Below are 18,980 nucleotides of genomic sequence, written 5' to 3' on the forward strand. Positions count from 1 at the left end.
AGTTATGGCCCTTTGTTTATTTCACTATAGAAATCTTGTCCGGAGATCTCCTCCAACATTTTTGAGCCGATCTTTATGAAACTTGGTAGGCTTAATCACCATGATATGAAATTGTGTTTTCCTGGAGGGGATTTTGATTAGACGATTTGAATAAGAGTTATGCCCCTTCGCTCATTTGAATATTCACGGGCGTATTTTGTTCGTTTTGCGGTACTCTTGTTTTGTTTTTGTTTTTCTTTTAAAGTGAAGAAAACTTGAACAAATAGGGGGGATATATCTTCTCCAAAGAAATGAAGTGAAATCAAAACATTTTTTTTCCCTGTATTTTTCCAGCATGGCAAAGCAAAAGAGTTCCTAATGAAGTGCACATTTCTGGAGATTTATCATGAGCAGGTATATGACCTGCTAGATCCATCGACCATGAGCCTTTCGTTACGAGAGAGTATGAAGAAAGGTGTGTATGTAGACGGGTTGGCGGAGAAGGCTGTCACCAGTGCCAGTGAAGCTTACCAGGTGGGATAAATGTTATTCTTCATGTTAGTAATAACCACTAGTAGTCATTGGAGAAGTTTGTGGTGTGTGAACATTTCTGTATACATATTACAGAAACATTTTGTTCAAAAGGATCTCCGAATAGACTGGAATATTTTGATTAAAGCTACTCAGTATTTATTTTTAGAGACGATTTTCGTTTTTGAAAAGTTGGGGTATTTTGGAACTGTAAATACAAAGAGCATTTGAAGTCTTTGTTTGAATGAAGGATTTTAACTGAATTTGGTCCAAAGCAACCATAAGTGAAGAGGACTCAGTATATAACATAAAGGGAAGTCTAGCCCCACCAGAGGACAGACACCTGATAGGACAGAATAGAGGTTAATATCCCTCCATTCAGATAAAAGGACTTTCAGATTCATTTCATAGTGATAATTATGTGACAAAGTGGATTCAATGTTGAGCACAAACGATAAAGAAATAAAAAGCCTTGTTTTAAAATTCAGAGAGATATGACTATATTTGGTATCATGTTTTAAAATTCAGAGAGATATCACCATATTTGGTATCATGTTTTAAAAATTCAAAGAGATATGACCATATTTGGTATCAGTGCTGACTGTGAACAGGATTTAATTTCAATACTGTTTTGTTAAGATTATTGTTATTTTCTCTCTGAGAAATTCTCTATGATGTGATCTTTTGATACATTGACTGGACTATCAAGTGGAGATATGCATGCTGTATGGGGTTATCATTGTAAGATTGGAGACAGACTTAAACAGTTATACTCTGCATGTCCACGTTCATTTCTCTTGATCTTTTGATTTAACAAAAATTGTTGGAATGATAAAATACTTTGTTACCAGGTTTTGAATGAGGGATGGAGAAACAGAAGAGTAGCCTCCACCTCCATGAACAGAGAGAGCTCAAGGAGTCATGCTGTATTTACAATATTTATAGAATCAAAAGTAAGTCTGAAGTTGATAGTTTGTGGGTTTTTCCATAGTAAATGATGGCATTTGATGTGAAAGGTAAGTGTACATTTTCTCAAGAGGTATACAACCATTCAGTGTCACCAAATGCAGACTTGTTTATTGTATGTGAGGTTTACATTTTTCACTGTGTTATTCCAGACACATATTCTATATTTTGTTGCAAGCTTATCACAAGTGTTCACATCAGGTTGATATGTTGGCCAAAGAAACAAACATGGGCAAGAATGATCCATACTTATGCCAGAGTATTACAGCTGCCTGTTAACACTTTTATGAAATGAAAAATTGAGCATGTGTTGTATGTCAATAAAAAAATGAAATATGTTCTTTTTTCTTAATTTTGGTAAAGTGGTAAAGTTTGGTAAACTGGAACAATTTAGCAAAAGGGAAGCAATCTAATTTGGTTGTGATACAAGACAAAACCTGTGATGTCTGGTTGATGTCTTCCATATAATGGTTGTAGTTATCAAATCTTTAAATCAGTCTTCATGTGTATCTTCCAATAGGAACAAAAGTCTGGTGTACAGAAGCTGAAGGAATCACTTTTAAATCTTGTTGACCTGGCGGGGAGTGAACGACAAAAAGATTCAAATGCTGACGGGCTTAGACTGAAAGTAAATATGTACCTTTACTGCTTGGTGATGTTATAAGGTGGAGTACAATACACATTCCAAAAAGTGGGAAGTAAAGCCTTTGTACTAAAACAATCTTGATCGCTGTCATTTAAGAATCAAGACATTTAGGTAGAAGTGTCAGCAGACCTTGATCTACTCTTTCAAGTGCTATTTTTTTTAGTATGTTATGAGTAGACTTGATTTTGCTGATATTCAAAGACTTGATGGAATTATTAGTTGTCTTTAGCAGTTGACAGACACATTGATGGTTTTTTTTAATTGTTTCTACCTTCAGAAGTTTTATAAGCCCCCTATTTTCTGGGTTTTAGCAATTGTGTATTTAATCCATAAGACTCACTTATTTCTTGATGTTAATTGTAATATCACGTTTCAAACACATTTTCTTTCAATTCAATAAAGACAACATGTAGTTACTGACACATGTTAGAAGCAGTTTTATTTAATGTAATCCTGACTGAATGGATTTGTTTAGCAGATCTTTGGTTCTTTTAAAAATTTTAAGAGCTTAAAGTAAAAAAACTTTTTTCATGTATGTTGAGACATCTTTTCCTTTTTGTTATAATGTCATCTGTTCACAGTGAAATGTTACCTAGAAACTAAAAAGAAATAGAACATTCTTTGGCTTATGATTAGGCACTTGATTTCACAGACTGATTATCAAAAATGTAAAATTGTGCATACAGAATGAAGAGAAAAATTTTGGTGTTTCATTTAACTCGAAGTTTAAGATGAAATGACCAAAAATCTTCTATTTTCTTCCAAAGTGACTACACCGAATTGTAGTTTCAAAGATTAGAATCAGGTTCTGTAGAAAGTATTGGATGAGGTTATAGCATACAACTCATTTTTCTAGGGCACTTTTATCCATTCCTAAATAATTTGGGTATGTATAACTTTTTTGACTGTGTTTTGGGATTGGGCAAGACTAGATAGAGTGAACCATTCTGTCATAATTATGATTTATATTACAGGAAGCTGGCAGCATCAACAAATCTCTGTCAGTGTTGGGCAAGTGTATCATGTCTTTAGTTGATGTAGCACATGACAAGGTGCGTCACATACCCTACCGGGAATCTAAGCTAACATTCCTACTGAGGGTGAGTTGATGGCACAATGTGTTATTTGTTGATTAGAAAGTCTAATTGACTTGAAATTTGGTTCACACCTTCGTTGAATAGTACCATTTAACATGAAATATAGGTTCTTTCCTCGTGTGACTGAAAATTAATTTTTTCCAATTTTCAGTATTTTTTCAACTTCATAAAGTTAATTCTGGATTAAGAATGCATATTTCTTGTTTTTTTTTCATAGGCTGACCCTTTGTAACCTATACTAAACTTCATTTCAACATGACTCAACTTTGTTTCACTGTTTGTTCCTGAATTGCCTATAGGTCGTTAAACTAGAACAAAAAAAAAGAAAAGGTAACTGAATTTTTAGTTGTTTTAAATAATGGCATTTTATCATTCAGGACTCACTTGGAGGGAATGCCAAGACCCGCATTATAGCCTGTGTTCACCCAGACTCGAGGTAAGTACACAGATGTAATTACATCATGTTTCTGGAACATTTGTTTTGTTTGGTAATGTCGGATTAAAGTGTGATGTTTTGATGGAAACAATGTCACTTTTATCAGACAAATGGCCAGTATGGAGCATACTAGCACTGACGAACGTAGTGTACAAGATCTACACGGTCACCTTCATCAGACAAATGACCAGTGCCAAGCGTACTAGTACTGATGTATGTAGTGTACGAGATGATAAGAAATCAGCCATATTTTTCTGCTGTACTGTAATATTATGTACACTAACATAGAAAACAGTGCGACAAGATAGTAAAAAGATTATAGAAAAATGTCTCAATTGTGGCCAACTTATTCAAGAAGCATTTTCAGAAAGAGGCTATAGCCATGGTCCCCGTAGAATGCAAGTCCAGTCTCTTGAAATGATATGTTGATAAAATATTGGAAATGGTCAAAAAAGGGTCACAGAAGGATTTAACTGTGCATATTAATACCGCAGATATCATCAACAGCATCAGATTCACCTGTGAAGAAGAAATCAATAGCACTATGTCAGTCCATGTCATGCTTTTAGTAAAGAAAGATGATAGTACTGTTGAAGTATTGGTCTGTAGGATGCACTGATCGCACCACCCCTTACACCAGCCAGAAGTACGCCACAAACTTTACTGAGCAGATAAACAATTATTGTCACAGAAGACATACAACACCAAAAGCAAGAGTAAAATCTCACCCATAGCTCCATGAAAACATGTTGATACCCTGACTGGGCAATCCAGAAAGTAAATAAAGAATTTGGGGAAAGTAGAGAAAAGACCAGAGACGAAACAAGAAGAAAAAGGAGAAAACAAAAGGTCAAATGGTCATCCCTTTCATCAAAGGCCAGTCAGAAACCAATTGATGGATTTACGATTGTCATTGTATTGCAGCAGCCACGAAACCTTTTAAAGAGTAGACTCTCCTTAATATCCTAGACTATCCTATGGATAAAACATCTGAAGAGAACATGTTCTGAATATGTCACAGATTTTTGCACTTCTATGACTAAGTGTTAAAAAACAGTGTAGCTAAATTGACTGAATTACATTGTTACCATCTTGTGTATGCTTTTATCTGTAATCTTTTTACCACTTTTTTCTACCTTAGTGTACATACGAGGATTTTAGTCAGTCAGTTCTGTACCATCTCATACACTCCATATGTCAGTGTTATCATTCTTCACACTGGTCATTTGTCTGATGAAGGTGACAGTATTGTCATCAACTATCATTACATTCCACTGACTTTGTTATAATAATGTATATATACAGTATGATTCTTGTTTAAATTTTATTTTTAGTTAAAAAGAGATCTTTCAAATAATCAGGTATTAAGTATTTTGTGGAATCAAAATTATAATGGGAGATAACATCACTCGGATTAAGCTTGTTTTAATAGGAATAACTTTTATAGCATTACTCATTTTTTCTGCAGGCATTTTGGGGAGACTTTGTCAACACTTCAGTTTGCTAGACGAGCTAAAATGATCAAGAACAAGGTAAGAACAGTGTCACCAGGAACATATATATGTTGTTCCACATACTGAACACTGTATTCTCTTACAATAAGGCATGAAACATTGTTTAAAGTGTTTCAGAGACATTGTATAACAATCGTTTTACCAATTATTTGTATTTGTTTGCTCATAATTATTTTGAATTTATGTAGCGTTTTTGTATATTTGTATCAATATTTGGTCAGGAAATTGAGTTATTTTGGAACAAGATTTCTTAACTATTTTGTAACAAAATCAGACTTGTAACACTGTTATTAATATTTCGTGAAAATATTGTATATTTTGATAAATATGTTGATATTTTCACTTGGAATGTTTAATGAAAATGACTTTAGACTTTTGACCATGTTTTACTGTAGGAAGTGATTGATATAGCTTTTTCTTCAGTTAAAAAACGGATTTTGAAAACTTCTGTTACTGTCATTAGTTGCTTGGTCATACAGTGAAGTAGTGCTTTAAGATTTTAAAATGCTTCTTGGTCAATCTTTAATTGTGGTTTTGATCAAATTTGATCCTGAATATTCTCTAAATTGGACTTGATGCTTATCGGGAGATGAGATCTTGTGGGGTAAGTTGGATGTGCTTAGTGTAAGAAATATGACTAATAGATTTGTAAATTTGCAAATCCTTGAATATCTAGAGGAAAAAGTAGTTAAATGTTCAAAATACTATAAAAGTTTGTGTCTTTTATTGGTCCTACATGACATGTGACAGATGTATGTGGTCCTGTTACCTGTTTTCCTGTAGGAGTTGAAAGGTTAAAAGACAATCTAGAACTTTGGTGGTAAATTTTGGACCTTTGTTAATAAAATTTTAATATTTAACAGGCAGTAGTGAATGAAGATACACAGGGAAATTTGATGTCTCTGCAAGCAGAGATCAGACGTTTAAAGGAGGAGAATCAGCAACTATTGTCAGCAAGGGGAGATGCTGCATTAAGTAAGATCTCTTCATTTCAAAATGTTCTTTGCATAAGACTGATATTTTGAGACCTGCAACAAAGTCATGTAGTGGTCTATTGCGATTGACTGAAATTTAGAAATTCTTCTTTTCGCCATCCAAATATAGTAGAATCAATTATTCTTCGTGGATGGAAGAGTCTTCAGGTAAAACTCTTCCATCCCTTTACAAAGAGTATTTCTCATTTTCTCTTTTCTTCTGTCGGTGAATTCACTCAGGCCCCCGGGCTTCTTGATAAATGTCCAATGGGTTTTTTCCCAATCTGATAAGTTAACAATTTATTGGAAATGGAGAATTATAGCTGAATATTAAAATGTTCCCCCACAAAACGTATATTTCATTGTAAATCAATGGCATTTTATATACAGCCTGTTCTGTCTAGCCAAAGTTTGGAATGGGATATTGAAATGTGCTCTGTCCATCATTTTGATCAAAAAGAATTTTGAAATGTTATAAGTGCTACATGGATAATAGTTTCCGATTGACAGTGATACAACTAGGGATGTTTTACTAATTACATGATGCAGATGCTGAATTTTAATATTCATATCTGGAAAACAATTACTTCAACATGGATTTTATTAAATCTGTTTTTAATTTAATGCTCATCTAAAATTAATAATGCAGCCTCGTCCCCATATGGCTAAACATACTGATAACCTTGATCAGAATTGGGTTTGAATAATGTATCAGTGTTATAGCACCCATGTGAGTTATACCACCAGTACACAGCGTTTGTATACTATTTTTCCCAATTTATAAAAAATCAGTTAGTAATGCTTAATTTTCAAACTAAAAATATGTTTTTTTTAAACTAAAATTTCAGATCATTTTATAATCAGTTGTTAGAATTTTTATGGTTATAAATATTATTAATCAGGTACTGTACAGTCCCAATGTCCCCCAAACCAAGAAGGTGGCTCGTCTGTATGGAAGGAGAGATTTGTAAATGCCATGATGCTTAAGGAGAAGTCAGATGTTGACAAGAGGGTAAGTATTTACTGATCCATACCTCAAAACAACCTTAAAAGGTAGACTTTAAAAAGTCAATAGAAGCTTGTACCATGGTTTAAGAACAGATCATTAACATTCTGAATTTTTTGTTAACCTTGAACTTCATCCTTTGATAAAACCTCCAGGAAAAAACTTTCTTAAAATTTATATTTCTTTAAATCAGATATCAGTATAGAGGTAAATGTGATCAGTATCATTAAGTTTACTTTTGAAATATTTCTAATATGATGTCTCTGATTTCTGCTGATTTATCAGTCAGCATTTTACAGTCCGCACAGTTCAAATCAGCGGACTGTCGAAACTCATGATTCTGTTCTGAATCAATGTTATATCCTGAGAACTTCTCAACATTTCGTTCATATTTACCCCGTAGCATATTATGTTGATCACTCAAGGTTAAAGGGTCAAAGGCCACATTAGACAACTTCTGCAAATTCATCAAACAATTGGAGGAGTGCTGACTTTCATGTCTCACTGACATTTTCTAGTTTTAAAATGTCATAAATACTGAATTCTAGTACATATACCAGGCAAAGTGTTTTCCAAAAGATCTACACACAAAAAATATGGTACAAGAATAAGTCCATCTGCATTCAGTTTACACCAATATAGTGTGGTATATCTGGCTCATCATACATTGCTGATAACTTGTCATATGAAAGAGATACTATCACAGATGGTTTAAAACTAATTCACAATAAAATTTTAAATGCTTTTCCTTCTCCCAGGAAATAATCATTGGCTCAACGTCTACCCATATGTATTGTTCCATAAAAATCTCAAACCAATGCTATTTATTCTATTGTCCTTTGATAAGCCCAGCTCTTATTTGTGTAAGAAATGATGTGTTGACCCCTTGTTCTTATTACAGAATAGATACCATACTTTCCTTACAAAATTTGAATTGTCTCTTATCAAGTAAATGTGACCGCATGTCCTTAACAGTAATGATAGAAAGGTAAAATGTGAGAAATAAATGGGTATTAGATAAACAGCATGAAAATAATGATGGGCATCTTTTGTCAAATGTATCCATTAAAAATATCCTTTCAGCCTTTACAAGAAAAGATTATGAAACTTGAAGAGCTCTGCAACAAGAAAGATAAAATTTTACAGTCAACAAAAATGATAATTAAATTTCGAGAAAACCATATCTCAAGGCTGGAGAAGACCATTAAATCAAAAGAAGGATGGGAGGAGTCCGAACAACGTGTTGTAAGTGAAAATTAAACCAATACATCACTTTATCTTTATTTTTACTTTAAAGATGTGTTTACACTGTACACAGCATCTGGTCCATTTCTTTTAGCCAGCTGTACGTTGAAAGCATCATTGTGACTGAGGATCAGAGAAAGAAAAACTGTGTTGATGCTGTTTTGGATTAAATGAAGCTGTCCTATAGGTGCACTTTGTAAATTTCCACTAGATTTAGTGATTGAAATGTAATGAATGTATATTCATATCTGCCACCTCATTACAACCTGTTGGTTGGTTACATGTTTTCCATCTCCGTGACCCTTCCTATCGCGGGTATTATCTCACGACGAACGTTTGTGTCCTGGTGACTTCTCATTATAACAATACCTGACACCCAGTTTCATGATGACTAATTGTAACTGGTCCGGGTGTATTGTGATGTCATCATGCTTTTGCAAGCTGTTCCATGTTTAGGCTGTTCCTTTTACTGGATTTACTTCATCACACTTCACAAGATACATAATTAATATTCCCAGAAATGTTGTTGGTAATTTACATATGGATTATAAAATGTTTTCTTGAGATAATTCTTTAGTAGTTTGTGATGTACTTGCAAGCTGTATTCAAGCAAACCACTAGGTCACTTGCAATCATATAGACTATAATTACAATCAGAAAACAGTAATATGAACAGTAACAATCACTTACATATTGATTGATAATGGCGTCTTGAGGATAACAAAATAGTTTTATTTTATCATGTTTATAATATTGTCTAAAAGTCGTGATTATATCAATCAGTTCTATATTAATGAAATTTGTGTTGTTTCAGAAAAACAATTTCTATTTTCTTTTCCTGTCTATAGACGATTTTATTATGTTATATAGAGTTTTTGTTTTGGGAACAACAATGTTTTTTATAATTATTTTCAAAGGGACATTTCTATAATTACACGTCCCTAGTGGTGATGAAATTAGTCCAGGAATTCCACAGATCTAAATTTTGGTTGAATTTAGAATTTGAAATATTTTGTCATTTAGGAACTTTGGGTTGTACTGAGACTTTAACTGCCATATTCCAATGAGTATATAACTGAAAGTGTTCACTACCCTGGAAAAATATACTGGTTTCATTTAATTAGAACTAGAATAGTTTTAATGATGTAATGCCTGTTTAGAAATTCTTTGATATATATATATGCCACCTTGCCACCTTTCCATTCTTCTTGGTGGTGTATTGGTGTGGCTTAATGTTGTATATTGTTTCAAATATCTAAGATATTACATGTCTCAAAGTCCAGCTAATAGGAGCTGAAGATGAGGCGAAATATTTGCACATTATCTGTTTTGACCTTCAACCAAACAAGACATGTATTACATACAACTGGATTTATTTGTTATTTCAGGCAGATTTAAAGGCCGAGATTTGCAGTTTAAAAGACAAATTAGAACACAATCCTATTGTGACAAAGTATGCTATGGATATCCAACATCTCAAGTCTGAGTTGCAGCAGTACAGGATGAATGATGCCTCCCAGGAAAGTGCTTTAGCCAGTAATGAACGGGTGATGGAGTTGGAACGCATGTATTTTGACCTCATGGCAAAACAAAGTAGTGATGGTACGTTTTTTATTTGTTTTTTTCTGTATAAACTTCATGCTTATTGCTGTATGGATTATCATTCATTACTAACCATTACGGGGCTGTTCCCTATTCGGGCAGTTAGAAAATAGATAGAATAGTTGTTTGTTTGAAAACTTTACAAAATGTTTAGATTTTAATTGTAAGGTTATCCCTGTAAATTATTATCCCACTTCGGGGTTTCTGCTTTTGTTATTTGATATCCACATAAACATTATTTTCTGTAATTAAATTGGCTATGTATTCTTGAAACATGACCATGGATACAAGTGGTTTTTAGTTGGCCTGAATGTGTCACTCATTTACTCTTGACAGTATTAATTTTCTTATTAGTTAAACTTACTACAATGATACCAAAGTTAATCTATAGTGTATAAGATCTACATTTAGATGATTTGATGATATGACAATATACATCCACCAGATCCAGAGCAGGACTATGTGGGAACACCAACACGCACTCCTGTGGCTGTTGACAACATCTCTGTTGCTACCATAGAGAAGAATAAATCACTTGAGGCACAAGTAGCAACTGTAAGATTGATTCAGGCTTTACTTTTGGAAAACAATTTCTTTTTCTGATAATTTACTGCTTTGTTTACAAGGACCCATGTTCTTAAACAATTTTTTTAGTAAAATGTAAGGTTTTTTTTTATTTGGAAAAGAACTGCTAACCTCGTGTCTACACTCCTAGGATGTAACAGATAAATCTTATACAGCCATCAACATTTTATATTATTTTTGTTATGTTTGTTGTGACAGCTGAAACAAACACTGACAGAGCAGAAGGAAGCTGCTGAGAAGAGAGAGATGGAGCTGGAGTCTGAGGTGACTTCTCAGAGGAAGACCATTACAGAACTGACCAATGTTTTGGAAGCTCATCAGCTGAAGAGCAAGTTGGAGAGGGATGTTCACTTCCAAACAGTCCAGGTGGGTTAATTCATCAGTTTCTGCAAAATCTGTTCTGATTTGTTTGATGTGCAAAGTAAAATTATGAAGAAATCATCATTTTGGGAAAGCAATGAAGAAAATGATTTGTTTGTTTTAAGGCTACCATCAAATTGCCTTGCTTCAATTGGCCATCCTTAAACAATTTTTGTAATCTACATATCATTAGAAGTAATGTAGGGATTTGTCTGAAGTTTCATATTTAGATTCCCCATAGTCCCTAGCTATGCGTTATAACTTTGGGACTGATCAGAATATCAAAATAGCTGACAGGTGGCCATCTTGAAATTTTACAATGAAAGTTTGTTATGGCTGTTTATTAAGAAGAACAGAACAAATCTTTATCAAATTTATATGTAAGTTCTCTTTGGTCATTGTTGTGCACTTAGGATTGGGGACTGATCAGAAAAGCAGATTGTTGACCATCTTTGATTTGACAGCAAAAGATGATTTATGAGGAAATCTGACATTCAGCTTTAAAAGAATGAAGATCACACAACCTAGCTGATCAGTTTTAGATGCACAGATTTCTGATTGTTGGTTTTTGTATAGTTTATTTCATGTTTAGTGAGGACATTAAAGGATATCATCAGGACTTTTAATATGATGAAGATAGAAACATGGTATTGGATTAATGACAAATTATATTCAGCGAACATGGCGGACCAACAATATAATGTCCAAAACAAAAGAATTTTCTTCAAAATTCGTTTCCATCTCTTGTAATTACCTTGTCCTCTTTAATTACTGGTACAATATTATTGAAAGGAAAAAAATTGCCTAATTTCTATACACTTGTTGTTTTCTTTGACATGAGACAAGTTACTCTGTACACTTACCTATACAATTAACCTAGATTTATGTATGTCTTATATACACAAACACTTGTCTTTATACTAAGCCTAATCAATAGTGCTCAGTGTTGAAATTTACTGATACAAGTAATTATCTACCTGTTAATGACTAAACCAGGTACTTTAGATCATGTCAAGTTTTCTTTCATGTCACATCATGTGCATGCCAGCTGACACAAATTGAGGCCCCAACCCTGCATATAGAAACAATTGGTATATGGAGCATGGAATGTACTGTAGGCATGCCTACATTTATTGTCAAAAGAAGAACAGTGTTTCACTACACATTTTGCTAAGAGTATTGTGCCAAGACTCAAGATGAGTTTCCTAGATACGTTTTGTAAATACGAATAAGTTTGTTTTTAATTGATAATAAATCTGTAGTCCTATCCACACTCTGCATACTAATATGTCAACACTAACCTCCGCCAATGCACAAACAACAACATGAAGGAGAATAGAATTAAACCTGTCATTTCTTAAAGTTGGACATGTAAGTCTTTCAAAAAGTTAATCATGTTATAGTCAACATAATTTTCAATGTCCCAAATAGGCCAACGTCTTAACCAAATTCCAAAATTTCAAATCTTTTTTGAAAACTGTTTTTGATACCTGAGAATGGAAAATTTCTCCTGACTTTGTGAAAAGAAGTATAAAATGTAAGATAACATGTTTTTTTAATCAGACAATTACTACACCTAAGAAGCTGCGGTACAATCTTCGTAGCCAAGCTAACTCTGCGACCAGTCCCACACTGGCCCTAAATACAAGTCCAGAAGTTGAGGATCAGGACGAAGATCTTTTTGCTGAGACTCAGCCCCCGTTTATGATGCAGCAGGCCAATGAAGCCCTTAGGAGTGAGGTGGAACAGCTACAGGTGTGCTAAATAGTTTTTGGTAGTATTCTTATAGTTGAGGAAGATACTTATCTTAGTGTGTTAGTAAAATCAAATTTTAGTGGGAAAAGTCCATTAAAAACCCCACCAAGTCTTACTCCTTGTGACCATGTTGATAGCTTGATAAGCCCAGTGTCTATGAAGGATGTATTCAACACAGTCCTTTGATCAGTCCTTTACATGATTATGCTGATGTATTACAGACTTTCAGTGTCTGGAATTTTACTGAGTAGAAATGTGTAAACTTTGTCATTCACAACACGGTTCATTTACAATATGACAAAATACAAAGGATATGAACTATGTAGTATCAACATTGCTGGTTTATGTTTCGACTAGCTGAGCTAGCCATCATCGCAACCACAGTAGTTATATTAAGAGAGCTAAGGTTAAAAGTGTGTCATGATGCCATAACAATTGTCTGTATCATGTGATGATAACATAGTTAGTGGTTACATAGTAGAATGGACAGTGTAAACATTTCTATGTACAGCAATTCTGTTGTACTTAATATGTATGTATAGATTATTCTGATATGTTATCTCTGATTAAAGTGTTCAAGTTATTTAGATGTTCTTAAGGATACTCATCTCTTGTAATAAGGTCAAATGTTTAAATCTGACAGAATAATTAAAAGTCTCAGGTTACTAGTAAAACTCTGTCTTGGTAAAATGATATATTGGAGTATTTAATATTGTTTATTTATTATTATTATTATATTAGTATTTAGTCAGGCAGGCTTTAAGTTTTCAACATTCAAATATCAGACTTCAAATTTCAGAGCTCCATCAACAACATGACAGAACGCATAGAGGAGTATGAGGCGGATGCTATCAAACTGAAACAGCATATCTCAAAGATTGATCACCAAAATGCCCAACTCACTGAGGTATGATAAATGATAGATAATAGCAGTAAGAAACCATGTCAACATGTTCAAGGTACCTACAATGTATTTTACAAAATAAAAAGAAACAGGTAGATATCCAAAATGTCAGCAAATTAATTTGAAACTTTATTGAATTGCAATAAAAAAAGAAAGACGTCACCAGAAGGATGACCAGTTGGAGCACAAGGTAACAGGTGGATTTTAATTGGAAATGATAAAATATTCATTTGGATTTTAATTGGAAATGATAAAATATTCATTTGGATTTTAATTGGAAATGATAAAATATTCATTTGGATTTTAATTGGAAATGATAAAATATTCATTTGGATTTTAATTGGAAATGATAAAATATTCATTTGGATTTTAATTGGAAATGATAAAATATTCATTTGGATTTTAATTGGAAATGATAAAATATTCATTTGGATTTTAATTGGAAATGATAAAATATTCATTTGGATTTTAATTGGAAATGATAAAATATTCATTTGGATTTTAATTGGAAATGATAAAATATTCATTTGGATTTTAATTGGAAATGATAAAATATTCATTTGGATTTTAATTGGAAATGATAAAATATTCATTTGGATTTTAATTGGAAATGATAAAATATTCATTTGGATTTTAATTGGAAATGATAAAATATTCATTTGGATTTTAATTGGAAATGATAAAATATTCATTTGGATTTTATTAAGTTAATATAAATATCTAGAATAGATAGAGGAACAGTGTCTTCAATAATTATACATCTTTCAAATTTATGGCAAATGTTTTATTTTGTTCACATATACTATCCCTGGAGTCACTCTGGTGCAATATATGGTAAATACTGTAATAACCCTTATGTAAACTTCTCTGGAACACTGTACTCTTTATACAGATCCTGCAGAGAGAGCGAATGGAGAGGACAACTACAGGTGAAAAATCAGATTCCGAACTAGTGGAACTCCGAAGAAGACTACAGGAGGCAGAGAGAAACATGACATGTAATTATACTCTCCTACAAAAAAGGTGTGGGGGGTATTCTAGAATCAGGTTGTCCATCTGTCCATTTGTAGACGCAATGATTTACCACTTATTCCTTCTAAACTACTAATTTGAACAATACTCGCTAGTAAGGGTGACTATTGAGGCCAATAAAGCTATCATGATAGTATTGCAATAATAAAATCATGATTGCAAAAGTCAAGTTACTATTGTGATATTATCACTGTAGTTCTTTTATTTTTAAAATATGTTTTTCTTATGTATAAGTAAAGGTCAATTACCAATTAAATGTATCAGAATTTAGCAAATGTTGTAGTTGAAAAAATTCTTTACAATTTTTATACGATCAAGTATGTTGTTCAGTGATGTGTGTTACACTTTGTGATATTTCATTTATTCATTTTATACATAAACATGCTATTCTGTGATACACAGCTGGACTCAAGGCTGTTCCATTTTGTTTTCATATAAGTCTTAGTTTTACAATAGATGTAGTATAATTTATGTAAAACTTATGTTTTAAAAAGGTGACTAATTAGTTCCACAATGATATTAGTTTTGGTTTTTCGTTAAGTTTGACATGCATCATATATCGTTGGCATAGCCATGTTGAAAAAAATATATGTAGACCTAGTAAAGATAGGATAACAATAGGTATTTACCGGACAAAGGTGCCGGTACTAGCACAATTGGGAGTTTGATTTTGGTCAGTTTTGAGACACTTTGTAAATAATTCTCATGTTTACATCCAAAATGCTGCCCTACCTACCAAGTTATTTATGTGCAAACTCACCTGTGTGTGAACTCATAGAAATCCTGAATTATAACAAAATTTTCATAAGTAGTGGTATTTGTAACATTTTCTGTAAGTGTTTGTACATTTTGAGTCGTGTATAGCAGGTAATTAGGTCATCCTTAAGTCTACAACATAGCGTACCTACAGTGATACAACATAGGGATCCTTTTTTATGATTTTATACAGATTATAAAGATGAGGCAGATGATTTAAAAGTGGTTCTGCTATCTTCTGACAAAGAACTGAAAGACTTCAAAACTAGGAAGACACAGGATGAAGACCAGCTACAGAAAACAATAGAAGTTCTGCAGACTCGTGTAAGTGTTGTGTATAGAATATGTTTTTAAAAATCACAGAGCAGCAATAGTAACTGTGTACATTTGTATGATTGATATACACCCTGACACATGTATTAGTGTTACTATAACTGATGATCAATCTACACTTCCTCAAGTCCTTTTTAACTTTATTGCTAACACAATGGGTCCCACAATGTAAAATTAAGTATTTCCAAAACTTCTTGTCCCATCAAAATTCTATGAGTACAGGACTCCGGACTTGCATGTAGATTACTGTTATATTCATCACTCTTGTCAAATAAAACCAAACAATCATTTCTATCTGTATTGAAGTGACACATTCATTTCTACACATATTCTCTAGGTTTATTCAAATCAACTTCAGTAGCATGCTGGGCAGAAGGGCTGTGAGTTTTGTATGAATCAATAACCTTGCACCACTTTGAAAGTTGCCAAATGTATCAAAAAAGATGAGAGCAAATTCTGAAAACTCTTTTCAGTTAAATTTTGAATGTATATAAACTGGCCACTTCTCGTTAACAATCATGAAGTCTAGACTTGGGACATAATTGTTCAGAAGCATGCAGTCTATCAAGTTTGGTCAAGTTATTGACTTGAACAAACTTTCTTCATGAAGTAAAATTAACTTGATCAATAATAATTCAAATCGAAAAGTTAATAAGACACTATGTATAAATGTGTACATATAAATGAAGGTTGTTTTTACTCCCAGCTGATGCAGGTAGATATGGAAACTAGCAAGATGTCAAAGGAGTATGAGAGTGCCTGTGAGGAACGAGATATGTTATTGGTAAGTGGTCCATTCAGAATTCCATTGTGTTACAATAGCGATTCATTTTTCTGTTGATGCTGTCAGTAAGTGTTCCATTCAGAATTCCATTGTGTTACCATAGCAATTCATTTATCTGTTGATGCTGTCAGTCAGTTGTCTATTCTGAATTCCATTGTGTTACCATAGCGATTCATTTATCTGTTGATGCTGTCAGTAAGTGTTCCATTCAGAATTCCATTGTGTTACCATAGCGATTCATTTATCTGTTGATGCTGTCAGTAAGTGTTCCATTCAGAATTCCATTGTGTTACTATAGTGATTCATTTATCTGTTGATGCTGTCAGTAAGTGTTCCATTCAGAATTCCATTGTGTTACCATAGCAATTCATTTATCTGTTGATGCTGTCAGTCAGTTGTCTATTCTGAATTCCATTGTGTTACTATAGTGATTCATTTATCTGTTGATGCTGTCAGTAAGTGGTCCATTCTTTATTTCATTGTGTTTCTACAGCGATTCATTTATCTCTAGAGATTGTGTTTAAAGCATCAAAGTTCATCACATTCAGTGTGTTTTCAAATATTCTCTCTGACAATTAGCAGTTGATGACCATGTTAAATACAAACTTCTTTGAATCAAGCTTCAATCATTCAAATTTCTCCAGGTTTCATTTTTTTCCCAGTCCAGATTTTTACTTCTATCTAGCATTTCTAACTTACATCTTTATGAATCAAAGTTTTATGAATCAAACTTTTCAATTTATCGAAGGTTTTCACCTTTATCTATGATAACACAGTCATTTACACCGCTTGATCTGAATTTTAGAAAACACTTTTGCTGTACAGATACTTTCAACCTATGACAAAATTTCACACATTTCCACCTTGGCACTGCCTGAGCAAGAGATTATGATAGCGTGCTGGTGTTTACACATTGTTACGATGTTAATTAATGACTGGATACAGATTAAAGTTTAATGGCATACTTACATGCCATAACATTTAATCAATGGTAATAAGACATTGTTTGATGTCTGCGGCCACCATTGTAGTAATAGTATATAGTGAGATCAAATTTATGGAATTTTGAACACAAGCAGAGTAAATTCTAAACTCATGACCAACACTTAAGCGCTGAAGTTTGTTTTATCTAAAATTGATCCATCAAACACATACTAGTATACTGCACGTATGGATGTGTACCTGTTGAGAAAATGAAACATGTACTCATTTTTTTTATCATTTCTGTTAAAAGTAATGTTTTTATTTCATGAATGAAAAAAAATGTTTCATAAATAAAAGTATCTCTTTTTTCAGAACTTGCCATGTTGTTTCATCAAATATGGTCTTTAAGATGAGTTCTCAAAGATTTTTTGCTAGTTCCTTGAACTTCAGTACATCAAAGTTTAAGTTGAATATTAATAACTTGTTGATGCCCTGTTGAAATTTCATGTTTTATTATGACTTGTGTTTTTAACCCAACAGCAAGATTTAGAGAATGCACAGGACACAGTAACATTTAATGAGAGTTTGGTGAGGGAGCTTGAGGAACGAGTGCAGGAGGGCAAGGAGAAGCTAGAGGATGTCCAATCTCAGCTTGAGGTCAGTAGTATACCATGTTCTACAGCAAAAAAATTTCTGTCCTCTAGATTTGTTGCTTTAGGATGTGATAACTTTTAAAGAATGATTCTAGTGGTATTTAACTATCTGCTCACCATGTTGTCACTTCTGGTCTACCTGATCAAATTTGAGTTAAAATTTTTATGCTCTCACCATTTCATGGTGGAGGCGTATGGTGTTACCCTTGTCATTTTACTGTAGTTTTGTTTCTGCTTATTTACTTTATAATGGATACATATATAGAACTGTAACTTGATATGTCGTTGTATAATGATCATATACAGGTCAGGTTCTGATTTGGTTGTAGTCATTTTATTTTTCCTTAGTTACGGTGATTTTTCTGTAAGAATTTCACGTAAAATTTCCACAAAAACACGTAGACTAATACAGGAGAACCTTCCCTAACTCAAGTGGATATTTTAGAAAATAGATTTTGGTGGCAGGACCTCAATTCTGTTTCATGTCACGAGTAAACTGGACAAAGGCAATAATGCTAAAAAGTCCCAACCATCTCTTTGCCAGTAGGGACATTCATGTCACTCTGACACATCTGGTTTTATACATACAATATATCTTAACATCATAAACTTGAGGTAAAACATTTAGAAGCAGCTGGTTTGCTTTGTTACAATGACAAACATGTGAATAAGTTCATATCTACCTCCATATGAAAGTAGAATGGTCATGAAGTGTTGTCCTTTTTCTGTTTTTACAATATCTTGATTAAATGTTGTGTTCTTTTAATTTTTTCTTTTTACTGCCAGGTGTTTGGGCATTGATGCCTTTAATTGTTAATGTGCTTTAAAATAATAGTTAAAGCTATTGAAGTTGAAATCCAAAAGTTGTCACACTATTTCCATTGATCATCTTTACCAA

General features: G+C 33.1%; 1 protein-coding gene across 1 annotated transcript in view; it reads left to right on the top strand.

Moving 5' to 3' along the window:
- Positions 1 to 18,980, top strand: part of LOC132557558 (kinesin-like protein KIF15) — a 42,116-nt gene that overhangs the window by 7,815 nt on the left and 15,321 nt on the right. The window contains 18 exon segments of the mRNA XM_060222055.1: positions 334 to 513; positions 1,362 to 1,463; positions 1,997 to 2,104; positions 3,097 to 3,222; positions 3,597 to 3,655; positions 5,124 to 5,187; positions 6,033 to 6,144; positions 7,046 to 7,155; positions 8,233 to 8,394; positions 9,783 to 9,996; positions 10,442 to 10,551; positions 10,780 to 10,947; positions 12,505 to 12,696; positions 13,496 to 13,603; positions 14,493 to 14,598; positions 15,582 to 15,712; positions 16,428 to 16,505; positions 17,970 to 18,086. Coding sequence (XP_060078038.1) covers positions 334 to 513; positions 1,362 to 1,463; positions 1,997 to 2,104; positions 3,097 to 3,222; positions 3,597 to 3,655; positions 5,124 to 5,187; positions 6,033 to 6,144; positions 7,046 to 7,155; positions 8,233 to 8,394; positions 9,783 to 9,996; positions 10,442 to 10,551; positions 10,780 to 10,947; positions 12,505 to 12,696; positions 13,496 to 13,603; positions 14,493 to 14,598; positions 15,582 to 15,712; positions 16,428 to 16,505; positions 17,970 to 18,086 — 2,247 coding nt within the window.

Source organism: Ylistrum balloti, unplaced genomic scaffold, assembly GCF_031769215.1.
Source record: "Ylistrum balloti isolate Yb309-2 unplaced genomic scaffold, AGI_CSIRO_Ybal_v1 Utg370696, whole genome shotgun sequence".
In the NCBI taxonomy this organism is placed as follows: domain Eukaryota; kingdom Metazoa; phylum Mollusca; class Bivalvia; order Pectinida; family Pectinidae; genus Ylistrum; species Ylistrum balloti.